Here is a 13,812-nt window from a genome sequence, read left to right on the forward strand (position 1 = left end):
CTTGTTTTCTCTGGTGGGCCAAAGGGCCAGGCAATGACAGTTGTGGTTGAGATGTTTGGACACTGGCCCACTGGGAATTGTACTGAGATCACCAAACTCATTTCACAAAGCCCGCTGAACAGCCATTTGATGGTCACAACTTTTGCTCATTATAATGCTGACCTGAACTGCTATAGCACTAGTGACTCAGAGATAGATATAAGTTTCTGTAACCCGTGATTACCAATCTCCTGAGCCATCTCATCCTCTTAGACAAAAATGAGCATCAAATGATTTTCGAAAAGTTCATGACTGCATTAACTCACTGCTCAGCTCCCTCGTGCCATCAATGCACAAACAAACTCTGAGCCTTGCTTAACCAACCTGTTCATAAAGAAAGTGAATAGACAATGGGAGACTGAAGTATGTATACACACAAAGGGCTGGATTAATTTCACACTGGTGTGGGGTCCCTTGCAATAGAAAGTCCTCTATGAAAGTTGCAGCAGCTTAAGGGGAACAAAAATAGAACAGGTTGAAAAATGTAGCTTTTGGCCAAAATTTATGTAAGGAAGACATGCTTAAGTCTTCTTGATCTAGGATTATGAAATGCGTTTCTATGCTGAGCATTATAAAACTAAGATCTGATTTGTAAGCATGAATATCAAAGCTCCAGATGTATCATAGCCTTCTGTTTGTGCCAGCAGTGTATCAAAATTACTTATATAATGACATGAATTAATAACAGCTCATGACAGTTTTATTTTAATGAAATTTAAAAAGGCAGTTATTAGATATACATACACACAACTGATTCGGTAACTGTTAGTCATAAATATAGAACATTCAGAAGTACAAAATACACTTTATCCACAGCACAATTTCACAGCAATATAAAGAGTTTAAACAGATAAGTAACCAAGTGCCTAACTTGACAACAGAAGCCATTTTTTTGGCGTTTATTATTTTTAAAAAAGAGCACGACTCTAAGCAAACTGGTCCATATCTATGCAGCTGTCAACCCATGAAAATGTGCTCAAAGTTTGGAGCAGGAGGAGAGTGACCCCATAAACGTCATAGACTCATAGACTTTAAGTCATGGTACGCCCTCCCTTTTTTCCCCCTCCTTTTCCCCATTTTGGAGGACATTCTCCTCATGCACCTCCCTCTCCACCATCGGCAACAGTGAAAACTGGGGCTACAGCACAATCCCCTATACCCCAATTTGAGCACTGCTATGAAAATGAAAATATCTGACCTAAAAATTAACCCACTGGATACCTTGCAAACCAACCAACTGAAGAGCAACAGCATTATGACACCGATAAGGCATTAATGATTAAGTGGCTGTATTACTCTTGAAAAAGAGTACGCCTATGTATAAAAATATATGTTATAGCAATTGGGTAAATCCAACACTATATAACACTGTGCCAAAAGTAATTAGGAGTTAAAAAAGGCAGTACTGCAAAAAGTATTTACAGGTTCAGACTGGGCTTCAAGAAAAAGAAGGCAACAAAGCTAGTTATGGACACATCTGGTTAAAGTATAATTGTTGGCACTGTCATTAGTGCCTTTAACAAGTTATGCAATACAATCAGTCCTGTAAAATACTTAATGTCAGGAAACAGGATTGATTATATGAACAAGTAAATACCTCAGCATATGAAAATTGTCCCAGTCTATAAGCTTACTCCTTGAAGTAACTTCCTCAGCTTGTTACGTTCTCATTTGTAGCTTCTTGCACACTTGGTTTAAAAAGCAGAATGCTTCAGTTATGTATTTCCCACTGTTTTCAGAAACACTGTGTTTGCAACACAATCTGGTCAGAAAAAACAGCTCTGCAGGTAGAAAAAAATCTGCACGTAAAATCTGCAAACTCTGGCAGCTGACCCACAGGCTTTATGTTAACTGCACAAATAAAAAAAGGACAGTTTTCAAATGCACTTAGCAACTTCAGTCATTATACATGTAAGTTGTTTTATTACCATCAAGACACACAAGAAAGATTATAGCTCCACTTGTGCTAAAACAGCCGTTGCTGCCACAAGGATTAGAATGAGGAAGATATTTCAAAAGGGTCAGCCAGTGGCACTGAGGCAGCACATTGTACAGGAGCCCTCGGAGCACTATTCACTTGGTCTCAGGAATAAGGTTGCCAACCATAATGCTCTTTAAGAGCTCCCTTCTTGCTGGCGTGAAACTAACAACACCCTCAGAAAAGATCACCCACCTCTTCCCTTCCAACGCAGGGAAAGCAATGTAAAGATACCGTGCGGGGGATCAGCTGAAGGGGAGCTTAGGGAGAACGGAGAAACAGGGAGAAAGATTGGCTCAGGATATCAGAACATAAACAGGGGCATTCTGTGGCCCAAAGTGAAGTGGATGAAAGCCTTGCACTCTTCTAGACTGGCCTTTAACACTACAGTAATTCCCTTTTATGGCCACAAGGATGGGGAGGAAGAAGACAAGAAACAGACCTTGCACTGATGCCTTGGGCACTAGTAATACTGTATTTTAAAAAAATAGACATGCTTGAATATCTTTTAACAAAGAACTTCGAACTGTACTACCAAATACTGACTGATAAGCCTACTTCTACACACCGATAGCATAAAAAGACAGTGATATGTAGAGAAACTTTTCTGGGCTGGAAAAAACAGGTTTTCATAAACACATTATTTTAGACTGAATTCGGGAACAACAAGTAAAGTATACATACACGCAGAGCAACCGGTCAGGTAGACTGCAACATAGGAACACCATTTTCCAATCCATTTTTCACTTTACAGAAATCCTCATTTTTATATTTTAAAAAATCCTGAATGTATCATGTCCAATGCAGTATATAAAGAGCTATAAATTGCTGGGCCACTCCCTTCTTCCCCCGTTGTTAGACCTGTCACAGATTCAGGATCATCCATCTCTCCTTTTACTATCTTTCCCTATCGCCCAGATGTCTCACCTCACCCATACAGGCATCTTTTAGGGGGGTCAGTGAATTCCACGGACATGCTAAGTACAGGGAGCAGAGCTTTTCTAGTCTCACTCACTGATCAGTTCTTTGTCCATGCAGTGTGCGCGCAATGGGAGTGAAGGGTAGCAGGGGCAGCTTCAAGAGAATCAATATCCAGGTATTAAAATAAATATAGTTTAAGTGCATGGTTTCCTCAGCTAGCTGAGTATTCTCCTCATCCCCTGGGGCAGGGGAAGAGGTGCCCATTTTTAAAACAGGATGACTCTGCTGAGACAAGTACAGTCCAGAGATCTGATGCCTCTGCAGTTCTTTATCTAGCTTTGAACTAGATTCAGTTTTCATTAAAAAATACAAGCAAAAGACACATATACACAAACCATCCCTCCAATGGCATGTAGGGCTAGGGACTGGCCCTGGAAAATGAAGCGAAGAGACAAATGGCAGGCAAGACTCTCACTGAACACTGAAGACCACTTACCCCACTCTGTGACCGGCCAGAAAGCAGAGTAGGGTGAGAAAAGCCCCAGTCACACGATTGGGGTTGGGCGCAGTGTGTCTGTGGCCTGCTAGCTTTGGTCTGCCAGCCTGTGGAAGTCTCTCTGGATGAGACCCACATGGTCAGAGCAGGCCATGAGTTAGGGAGATGGCTGCTCTCAATGGAGTCATCCACCCAAGGAACCCCCAGTGATTACCCACATAAGACAATGCTGACACAGTGCATGCCAGTAGTCCTCCCTGCTGGAAGACACCTCTGAATTCAGAGGTAGCTTCAAGTAGCCAGGCAATGGCAGCATGTAGGTTGGCAATATGTGGAGACACTGGGCCTCTGGGTGGGTGGCCGTGGCTTCTTGTAGGTGTCCAGAGATTTGCATGGATCCCAGGGCATCCACAGGTTTAGGCAGCTGGACCCTCTTCCCCTTTTTCAAGGGGGCTGAGCTGCAACCTTCACAGGATTTCAAAGAAGCTCAGCAAGTGGAAATTTTGAGTTTCTTGTCCATGGGTGATTTTCCCCCCCAAGCAGGGACTATTTGGCCCTAAATCTTCATTTTATATCAGATCTCTGTAACTCAACTAATGTGATAAAAGAAATAAAGGAACAGAAATTCTAGAAGTTTCTGATGGAGAAGCCAGGCAGCAAGACTCCGAGCCTGGAAAAGCATGCACCCTTCTGGATGGCCCGAGTCTCCAAAATGCCCAGTGAACTGAAACCCTTATACAGTGGGTTTAAACAGAAGTAGGTGGATGCTCAGCAATTTAGCATGCAAGCAAAAATTCAAGTTAACTCCACTGTGTTTTTGGCAGACAATGGCTTGACTGGCTGTTTCCTATTACAAATTAGTTTTAACAACATTGTTTGGCACATGAAACAAACTAGCTCACTTTTCTCAGTAAATGAGCCCAGATGATTCTGTTGTAACAGGGTACCTCTTTTAACTGTCAAAATGTAACGTTGCACAAGATATAACAAAGGGGTTCACACACAGGAAATGCAACTGGTGCTGAAACAGTGTTCTTGATATGTTGTACAGTAATTTTATAAAAGGATCTTTTGGGGGATGTAATAATAGACGGCAAAAAATAAAATAAAACCAGGTAGTGAGAAAATTAGAGACATATAGGTCTTACTTAATAAATTCAATGAAAAAAAGAACAACAGCTTGCATAAGTAAATATATGGCATAAATCAGAATGATCAGAATTAACCAATTAGTGTTATTTCTAAGTAAAGTGATGCAGAATCCTGCAATATCTAAGTTCTGCAATACATTGTCACCCCTTTCAGTACACTCTGGAATGGACTCATTTCATATGTTAAAAAAAAAAAAACCCTACCAATACAGGAAATCACATCATACAGCACAAGATATACATACAGTACTAAAATGTACACATATTCAAGTTTAACTGGGTTAAGAGAGGGGAAAAAAGGTGCTGAATCTTCTGGTCAGAGAGGACTATATTATGCTGTATAATCTCACATTCAAACTGACCTAAAATTCTCAAGAATCAAAGAAATCAGAATACTGAATCTGTTTTCAGAGAACGAAAGCTTATGCTCAAATAAATGTGTTAGTCTCTAAGGTGCCACAAGTCCTCCTTTTCTTTTTGCGGATACAGACTAACACGGCTGCTACTCTGAAACCTAAGATTAGAGCAAGACATTGAAACTGAACAGTAGACCCTGTAACTGGATGTCACCTTACCTTTTCTCTGTTAGTCTTTGTTACTTCATTATCTATTTTAAATTTACCATTCAAAGGGAGCATTAGGAATTGTTCACATTGAGATATTTAGGACTCAGAGATTTTTCACAATCAAGCAAAAGTTTTTCATCTCTGAGGTAGATGACAAGAAAATACAAAATGGATCTGTCAATGACCACCACCAAGTGGTGTAACTTCTTCAGCACTCACACACCAGAAGGGAGAGAGATCAAACTCCTATTATCACTATCCAAAATATGAGAAACATGATTTCTTGTTAGTAGATTCTACGGTTATGCAATACAGGAAAAGCAGAACCAAAACCACACTGAAATGGTTTTGTTGAACTTCATTTCACTGGGTTTGTTTGCGTTGTAAATTACTCAGAAAATGGTGGAAACATGCCCAGATCGGCAAAATCTTCAATGTTGTAATTGCCAGTGCCCTGTGTTGGATCCCCCGGCATAGGCAGCATGTCCTGTATAAGGAAAATCAAAGTGAAGTGTTACTTTATATGCTATTGAGAGACAAACTTTTTTTTTGTTCATCTTTTTAGCTTAAGACCAGAAAAGGCCAAAGACTGGAAAAATAAAGTGAAATTCACCCCATGCAGATGGCTAGCCTGAGCCCTCTGTACTGTTTAAAGTCTCATTTATGTCTTCTTTCAAGGACTGAACCAGGACTTAAGCAGTGTGTAGGCTTTGTGCTGGCCTCTGCACAGGTCTGACTGTCCCCCATACTGCACATTCTTCACTGATCTAAACATACACCATTTGTTACAGAGGATGGTTTGTGATAATATACTAAGACACAGGATCAGCAACTGCTGAGAGACAATCATAGCACCTACTGCAAGGATGCCGTTGGGAGTAGCAGTTGCTTCCTGGTGGCTGTTGACAGCAACAAGTTAGACATTTCAAACCAAAACAGAGAGTACACACTAAGGCATGTGCTGCTCTGCCTTTCCTGGTGATGCTTCCTCAGCGTAGGTAGCATACATCCCTTCATGAAACCAAGACATGAAGGGTTTTAAAGTGTTGGTGGGTTCTATCTACATGTCTCAGTTATTCTTCAGTGTGGCATGAAGGAAAATCAACTAAGGGACTTTATACAGATGATGGGAATGTGTGTTGTGAAACAGAAAGACGTTCCAAGACCCTTCTGAGAAGGGCAGAGCACCCTCATCCCTCACTGACGTCAACTGCAGTTGCAGAAGCTCAACACTGCTAAGGAGGTGTTCAGCCCTCCACAGGCTCATCACCCTTCCGCCCTTCATACAACCTAGGCAGCCAAGGAACTGATGAGCAAGCAGTGGCCATTAAGCATATGTGATTTGTGTGTCTCTTAATATGAGTCAGCCCCCTTTAATTTCTGACATGCTATGCTGGGAACATTGGAGGGAGTCTCGCCATCAGAGTTCTGTTGTTATGTAGCTGGTACCAGCACACATTTGTGGAGGATCCACTTCCTCCTGAACAGCATGCTGTAAGCAGGGGCTACGTTTATTCTGACTGCACCTCTGCTGAAGAATCCTGGAGGTCTTTCCTCCAGGTCAGTGAGCCTCCTTGTATTTCAAAAAAGGGAGTGGAAGTCGATAGCATTTCTCTGGTATAAGAGGAGTTCATGGTAACTGCTCCCAAATCTGCTGAGTCACAGGTGGTCCCTGCAGGAGGCATAGGGAATACTGAACCTCCTTTTCCCAGTCAGGGACAAAGCCTGGGGAAGAGGTATCCCCTGTTGGGAAAACGATCATGCTGTCCTTTCCGCTCTTACAATAACAAGCTCTGGCAGAACTTGATTTTGTAGCAAGAGAGGGACCATAATAATACAAAATCTAAATAGCAAACAAGAAACATGATAACATATTGGCTCCAAGCATCTGCCCTCAAGAGGATGAACTACCCTCATCTAAGAGCAGCATAATGAGGATTTACCCCAGGAGAGGGCAAGCTTTAAATCTAACTGAGGACTCGCGGGATCCATTAGAGTGGAGATAGATGATGGGATGGACTGAAGAAGCACATATCCCGCCTGCCTTGGCCAGCCCTGTGTTCCTGGTCAATGCTGCACATTTCTAATGCTGCATTTGCCACCCGCGGGACTCTTTCATCCCCCATTGCCACCCAGAGAAGGAGAAGTTGAAGCTGCCTTGTGCTGCTGAAATCTCCATCCCCTTTGGGGAACTTCTGCTATTGAGGCCCTGCGCCAGAGATTACACTGGTGAAGGCCTTGCAATGAATCTGGCCTTTTCATTTACTTATGTCTTTCCCTTTTCCCTTGCATACAACTATCCACCCTCCTCTTTTGTTGGTTGGGTTCTTGATCTAATTTAAATGATAAACAGATTATAAAGGGCTAAAGGACCATATCAACTTGCTTGCTTGTAAAGTGCCATGCTCATCTATCATGAATCGTTATAACAGTAATTAATACTGCAAAATAACTAACGTAACTGAAGATGATTATTTGCCATTCACATGGCTTCTCAATAGTTGGAGCATTTAAAAAAAAATCGTTAGTTAGTATCTTCTCTAAAGAAACAGCCTACTCTCCTTCCTGACTTTTCAAGCGGAATTGGACCGAAGTTTAACTGACTGGATTTATAGATCTGGACCAGGGTATGAGGAGGGACTTCTAGCCAGGACTGTCTACCTACTGATTTCTCCCTAAAATGCATAGCCCTTGTGCTGTGGAAGCAGGAAGGAGAAAACATTTCAAAACACAGACGTTTTTGTGCTCTGGCAGAAAAAATGCTTTGAGTTCTAGCGAAGACTACCCTAATCCCAGCAAACATCACTATAAACACCAGGGCAGCATATCTCAAACTGAAGGTTGGTGCTTGTCATGCACAGTTTCCACACTGGGCATGATTGGCAAAGGTTGTTGTTTGGGTAAGAAGACTGACTTTCTTGTGACAACTGTAGAACAATGAATCTTTGACTCTACTCACTTGGAAGACTTCAGTCTGACTGGGCTGCTGGTGAGAATGCTGGTCACTGCTTTGCTGATTATGATGCTGGCTTTGCCACTGGGACCAGACCTCCGAAGGTCTCCCTTGGAATTGTCCACTGCTTTGGCCACTCTCAGCTGAAAGATTCAGATTTACACAGACAGTTCCTTTAAAAGGCACAGATATGTTTTTTGAGACTTTTTCTAAGAACTTTGATGTTCAGAAGTAAATTTTATAGCACAGATACTCAGCAAGGACCAGTTCCGGTGGGAGTGAAGTCAAGGGGAGTTTTGACACTGCTCTCAAGGGAACAAGATAGTGACCAAAGAGAGCAAGGTGAATTACTGTGGCTGCACCAATATGACAGGGACAACATGCTTACTTACAGTAAAGAACAAAGTGAAATAATGAAGAGTGTAATGAAACCTAATCTGGCCACGCCAGGGTTTTCTCCAGTCCTGCCTCTCTTTAATAGCGAGAGGAAGTACCAGCCATTTCACTTAAAAACAGAATGACAAGATAGGCATTTTAATGCACTTCCTCTTTAATAAACTCTTGGAGCAAGAGCTGGACCAGAAGGAGCACTGTCATCTGATGGATTATATAATTCAAAGGCAGCATGTCAGCACCCCATTTACAAAATCTGTTGTTTCATGACCTTTTAAATAGTAAGATAAACAGGTGCCAGTCTTGCTGTCTTATTTAAGTGTAAAAGTCATGTGTTTAGAATGCTGGTTGGTGAGCTACTTTGTCCTCCGTTATTATAGGTATATAGCAGCTATTTACTTCATGCGGCTCTAGTCTCAGAACTGCAGAATTGCTCTGTTCACATGGTGCCAACGGTTCCCTAAGAGTGCGGGTCCACTTGGGTTTTGAAGGAATAAAGAGGTTTAATGTTAAGAAGACTAATGTTGTCAGAATGACTATTTCAGGATTATGGATCTCTCTGCTGGTACTTAAACTTATATCACATTCTGCATCTGTTAGCTACTTCACCTTTTACGAGTATGTTCATGGATTATGTTTACCAACTGAAGTCAACTGGATTTCTCTTTGTACTTTGGTAGGCAGAATTTAGCCCTAAATATATAAGATATCACCCAGGAGATTTTCCTTTTGCGTTGGAACCAACAAACTGGCTGTTTGTGGAGTCTCTTTCCAAGATTTTCATCTTTCAAAATATTTTGGAGAGTTTCTGGCTGGTGCTGCCAAGCCAGGAAATGCAAAATTTAACATTATGCAATGGTGTCTGAGCCACTGCTGGCGCTCCCACAGCACAGCACCATTGCTTTCCTTACGCTGAGATAGGAAAGGGAAAGTGCATCTCCAGTGAACAGCTCCAGTGAATAGCTCATCTCTCAGTGAATAGCCCACTACATGTATTTATTTTCAGTAGTGGGTGTTGCATGTCTTGTTCTGTGAATTAAAAATGTTTCTAGTATACCTGAGAACCATTTTTCCCAAAACACTTCCCTTTTATTGCTTCTGTTTTTGCCTTTTTTCCTTCAGACACACAAATCCAAAATTTGGGGGTCACTGGTAGATCAGGTTACTGCAGGTCAGAACCACTGGCCAACTTCCTAGCCATTACTGCAGAAGCATGCGGTTCTGCATGCCACGTTGCCTTAGGCTCCTGACAACCACAAACCAAAATTTCCACACAGAAAAATGGAAAGAATGGCAAATGGAAGTAGCCAAAATGCCTGACTCCACAGTTTGTCATTGCTCCATAACGTACAAGATTGCAAACGCCGCCACTTTGACTCCAGTCTCTCTCTACTATCAGCTACAAACAGTAAGCAGTTTCCCAGAAGACTGATGAACTGCAATGGCATGCTTCTGTCACATCTGGGCTGGAGAATTACTACTCCCTTGCTGACTGTTACAAATAATTCAGCTGACTCAGAAATTCTGCAGTCACACTATTGGTCACAACAAAGTTCATTTAAGTTACCCCTTAAAAGAAAGCTGCACCAGTTTTGCTCAGTACGATATGCCAAAATTTACTCAGTGAGGCAAATGAGCCTTCTGCTCAGCAAGACAGAGGTTGCCAGCAGAAGGTTCAGGCTGCTCCTTTAAGGAATAACTGTATTTATTAATAGAATTCAAACTGATGTAGATCAGGAAATATTTCCCACCAGATGAACAGTCATTGCCAAGTAGTTTGGGTCTCCAGTCCAGGTCTTATAAACAAACGTACAAAGCCCAGTGGAATAAACTCAACGAGACGTTAGCCATTTTGGTGTACACATCCCACTGCACTACTGCTGAGTCCAGGCAAGGCAGCATAATGCTAGTGAATGAGGCCTAAAGACTGAAAAGGGCTTGACATGAAACTGGTCTAATTTCATTCACAATGTTGAGTGAAAAGCAAAGAGTGAGTAAATTAGCATTAAGGGCAAAAAGAAAAATTAGTGTTTTAACATTCCACCTGTGGTAGTGATGATAACCTAGGTAAGGGGAAGCAGCTATTCCTGCTTCCTGACATATCTGCAAGGGGTGGCCAAAGTTAAGTTCAGTGGAATACAAGCCATTATTTTTATTTTGTTCCTCGAACAGTCAGAACACGGTGCTGAGGAAACCGAGTGGAACTTTCTTTAAACTCACTGCATTAATGGCTTGATCCAAAGCCCACGGAAGTCCGTGGAAAGACCCCTTCACTGACGTCAGTAGGCTTTGGATCAGTTCCTAATGTAAACAAGGTACTGACTATGATTACCATGTGATTTTAAATCTTTTGCTTAGTGTGTATACAAAACTTTATATGACCTTGGCCAAGGATAGCTGAGTGCTCTTTCTTCACCTTTTGTTCCTGGCAGCCTACCTCACACTTCTGCAGCTGATTCACTGACTGTCCTGAACTACCAGCATGTCACGCTGGATTTAGGAATGTTGCTGTTACATTTGCTGGCTGTAGAATTCCTTAACTCAAGCCTCAGCATCCATCCAAATTTTATATTCTCTCTAATTGCCACAGCTGACTACATACATTCTTATAGGCAGATTACTATTGAGGTCACTGTTTTAGAGGTTTGTGCTGATGTATAGGTCGAAGGGAATAGGGAAGTGTTTGTATTTCATTATTTGTGCTCTCATTTCACTTATTGGATTTTTTTTTTTCTGTTCAAGCACTGCCTCAGGAACAGCTCATACTAATGGCATAACCTGAAGACAGCACAATTATCCTGAACCATTCTACTTAACTATCTATGGAGTAATGTAAGCAACTGTGGAGTTTCACACACTCCAAGTATGATCATGATGAGGCTCAAGTCTGAGGGCTTCCAGCCACCACTAAGTACGTCTATAAAATTGGGACTGAACCCATGACGCTTGTGAAGGAAATAGCATAAATCAGTGAACAATAACATTGCTGGATAGCTCCCCAAAATATCAAAAAGTTGATTTTGCTGTGCTGTTGAGCAGTTCCAAAACACTCCTAAAGTTTTGCATGCTATAAATGTGTATGGGCACTGGCCCTTTCAAAGACACTGCTAATGCTACTCATGTTCCTGAAGTAGGATGTATAATGTGCACTTGGATTTTTTCAGATTTAATTTTTTTACAAAGTATAAAATATATCTGAGGCCTCAGATTATCAGCATGCATGATTACAGGCTGCATTACCTTCTTAAAATTACAGACAGAGAGCCTTCCAGGCATTCCATAACAGGCAGCATACTGTACAACAATGTAGTGAGTTTTGAGAAAGGATTGGCATTAATATCTTTACTCATTCTTTTTTATTTGTTTTTAAATATAAAGACACCAATTCTGCCTTCCATCTGTGTCATGCAACTCCACTCCACTGACTGTATATAACCATAGCTTTGGGAGATGACCAAATGTACAATAAAGTGCTTCTAATTCTCCATTATAATCAAAAAGAATCAAACTGCAACAGGTACAGAGAAGGGTTAGTAAGATGATCAGGGGATTGGAGAGTCATGATAGGAGACTAAAGGAGCTGGGCTTATTTAGCCTAGCAAAATGAAGGCTGAGAGGGGATACAACTGCTCTCTATAAATACATTGGAGTAAGCACCAAGCAGGTACAAGAGCTATCTCAGCTAAACAACAATGTTGGCACAAGAATAAAGAGGTCTACGCTGGCCATAAGTGAATTTCGGTAGAAATTAGAAGAAGGTTACTAACCATCAGAGTAGTGAGATTCTGGAACCATCTCCCAACAGGTGAGTGGGGGCAAGAAACCTAACTCGTTTTAAGATGGAGCTAGATCAGTTTATGAATGGGTTATATGATGCCGTTGCCTGTGAGGGTAGGGGGCTAGACTTGATGACCGAGGAGACTGCTTCCAGTTCTATGTTCTTAATTAGTAATTAAAACAACAACAAGAAATTGTTGTTATTGAAATAGAAAAGGCTGTTTTTTTTTGTTTTAATGAATCAATGTCTGTCTCATGATGATATAATCCTGCCCAGGCAGAATTTGAGGTGCCCTTGCTATCCCTGTTCTCTAATACACATTCCAAAGCTATGGTTATATCTTAGCTCCTGAACATATCCCATAGGGCCAAGTCCTAATGTCTCTAACTCAATTCTTACCCATGCCTTACTCGGAGGGGAAAGAAATATACTGATTTAACTTGAAAGCTTGAAATCACTGGAGCATTGCCTGGGTAAATAGAAGTAATGAGTGAAGACATTAGGATTTGACCTTTAATTGATTACTATCTCCTGCGACAATAAAAACAAGAAATGGACTATTGCCATGTTCTGCTTTAGACAGTAGCTGAGAAAATTCACATTAATATTAGTCTTAGTGAACGTAAAGTGTTCTGCTCAGAAACACACTGAAACACCCCCAGCTGTTTATAAAGCGAATTGTTTAACCTCACAGTAGGAATAGCAAAGGTAATTGTCTGCGTGTGACTGAGAGTGAGGGTGACAGAGGTTATCTGCACAGAATGAGAAATGATTAAGTATCCTGGGAGAGGAGCAGTTGACACGGCAGTGACAGGACACAATTTCTCACATTCAGGTTGGTTTAAAAAAAGTCCCTGTTCTGGATTGTGCCATTTTGGGACTCTTCTGAGTCAGAGTAGAGTGGAGCTGAGCCACCCAAAAGGAAGTTTGGGAGGGATTTTACCTCAGGAAGGGAGTGCAGTGCATCCATCCTTTAGGATGCTGGAGGTGGAGCATGGAGGGAGGGGTCCCTGAACTCATCTCAGTCCATTGTGTCAAGTAGTAAGAAGCTTTGCTTCCTCTCTTTTGCCCTCCCGGCAATCCCTACACACCCACACAAGGGCAGAGACAATCTCAACCTTGGCATACATTCAGAATAGAGGAGCAGGTCCGAAGAATTAAAATATAACAAGCATTTCACTTTCATGTTCACTTGTGAGATACATAATCTGAAACCTACCAAACCCTGCACCTCTGTTTGCTAGGCTAGAGTAGGCATTTCCACTTGGGGAAGAAGTGGCTGGGCTAGAGAGAGGGCTGTACGATGATGGATCAGCTGGATAGGTATGACTGGTTCCAATTCCAAAGGGTGACGATTGAGTCTTGCCAGATTGTGATGGGATTTGCTGAGGTGAGGGGGAGAAAAAGAAGAAGTTATTTTCATTGCTGGCATAACAGCAGAGCAGCATGATAGACCCAAGTTTTAACAGTGTAAAATCAACTGCTAAATAAACACTGCCGATGAGATTAGGCATATTATCCCTGTCTCAGCCATATT

At 41.6% G+C, this 13,812-nt stretch overlaps 1 protein-coding gene across 3 annotated transcripts in view; it reads right to left on the minus strand.

The window, feature by feature from the left end:
- Positions 1 to 734: 734 nt before the first annotated feature.
- ARNT2 (aryl hydrocarbon receptor nuclear translocator 2) overlaps positions 735 to 13,812 on the minus strand; it is a 137,139-nt gene continuing 124,061 nt past the window's right edge. For 2 of the 3 annotated variants that reach the window (XM_074966447.1, XM_074966448.1), the window contains exons 19-21: positions 13,495 to 13,660; positions 8,111 to 8,247; positions 735 to 5,638 (exon numbers count right to left, since the gene is read on the minus strand). In XM_074966447.1, the coding sequence (XP_074822548.1) occupies positions 5,540 to 5,638; positions 8,111 to 8,247; positions 13,495 to 13,660 (402 nt within the window). In that variant the 3' untranslated portion in view covers positions 735 to 5,539. The remainder of the gene's footprint in view (positions 5,639 to 8,110; positions 8,248 to 13,494; positions 13,661 to 13,812) is intronic. The other variant, XM_074966449.1, reaches the window with a different exon arrangement.

This window comes from Natator depressus, chromosome 10, assembly GCF_965152275.1.
Source record: "Natator depressus isolate rNatDep1 chromosome 10, rNatDep2.hap1, whole genome shotgun sequence".
In the NCBI taxonomy this organism is placed as follows: Eukaryota; Metazoa; Chordata; order Testudines; family Cheloniidae; genus Natator; species Natator depressus.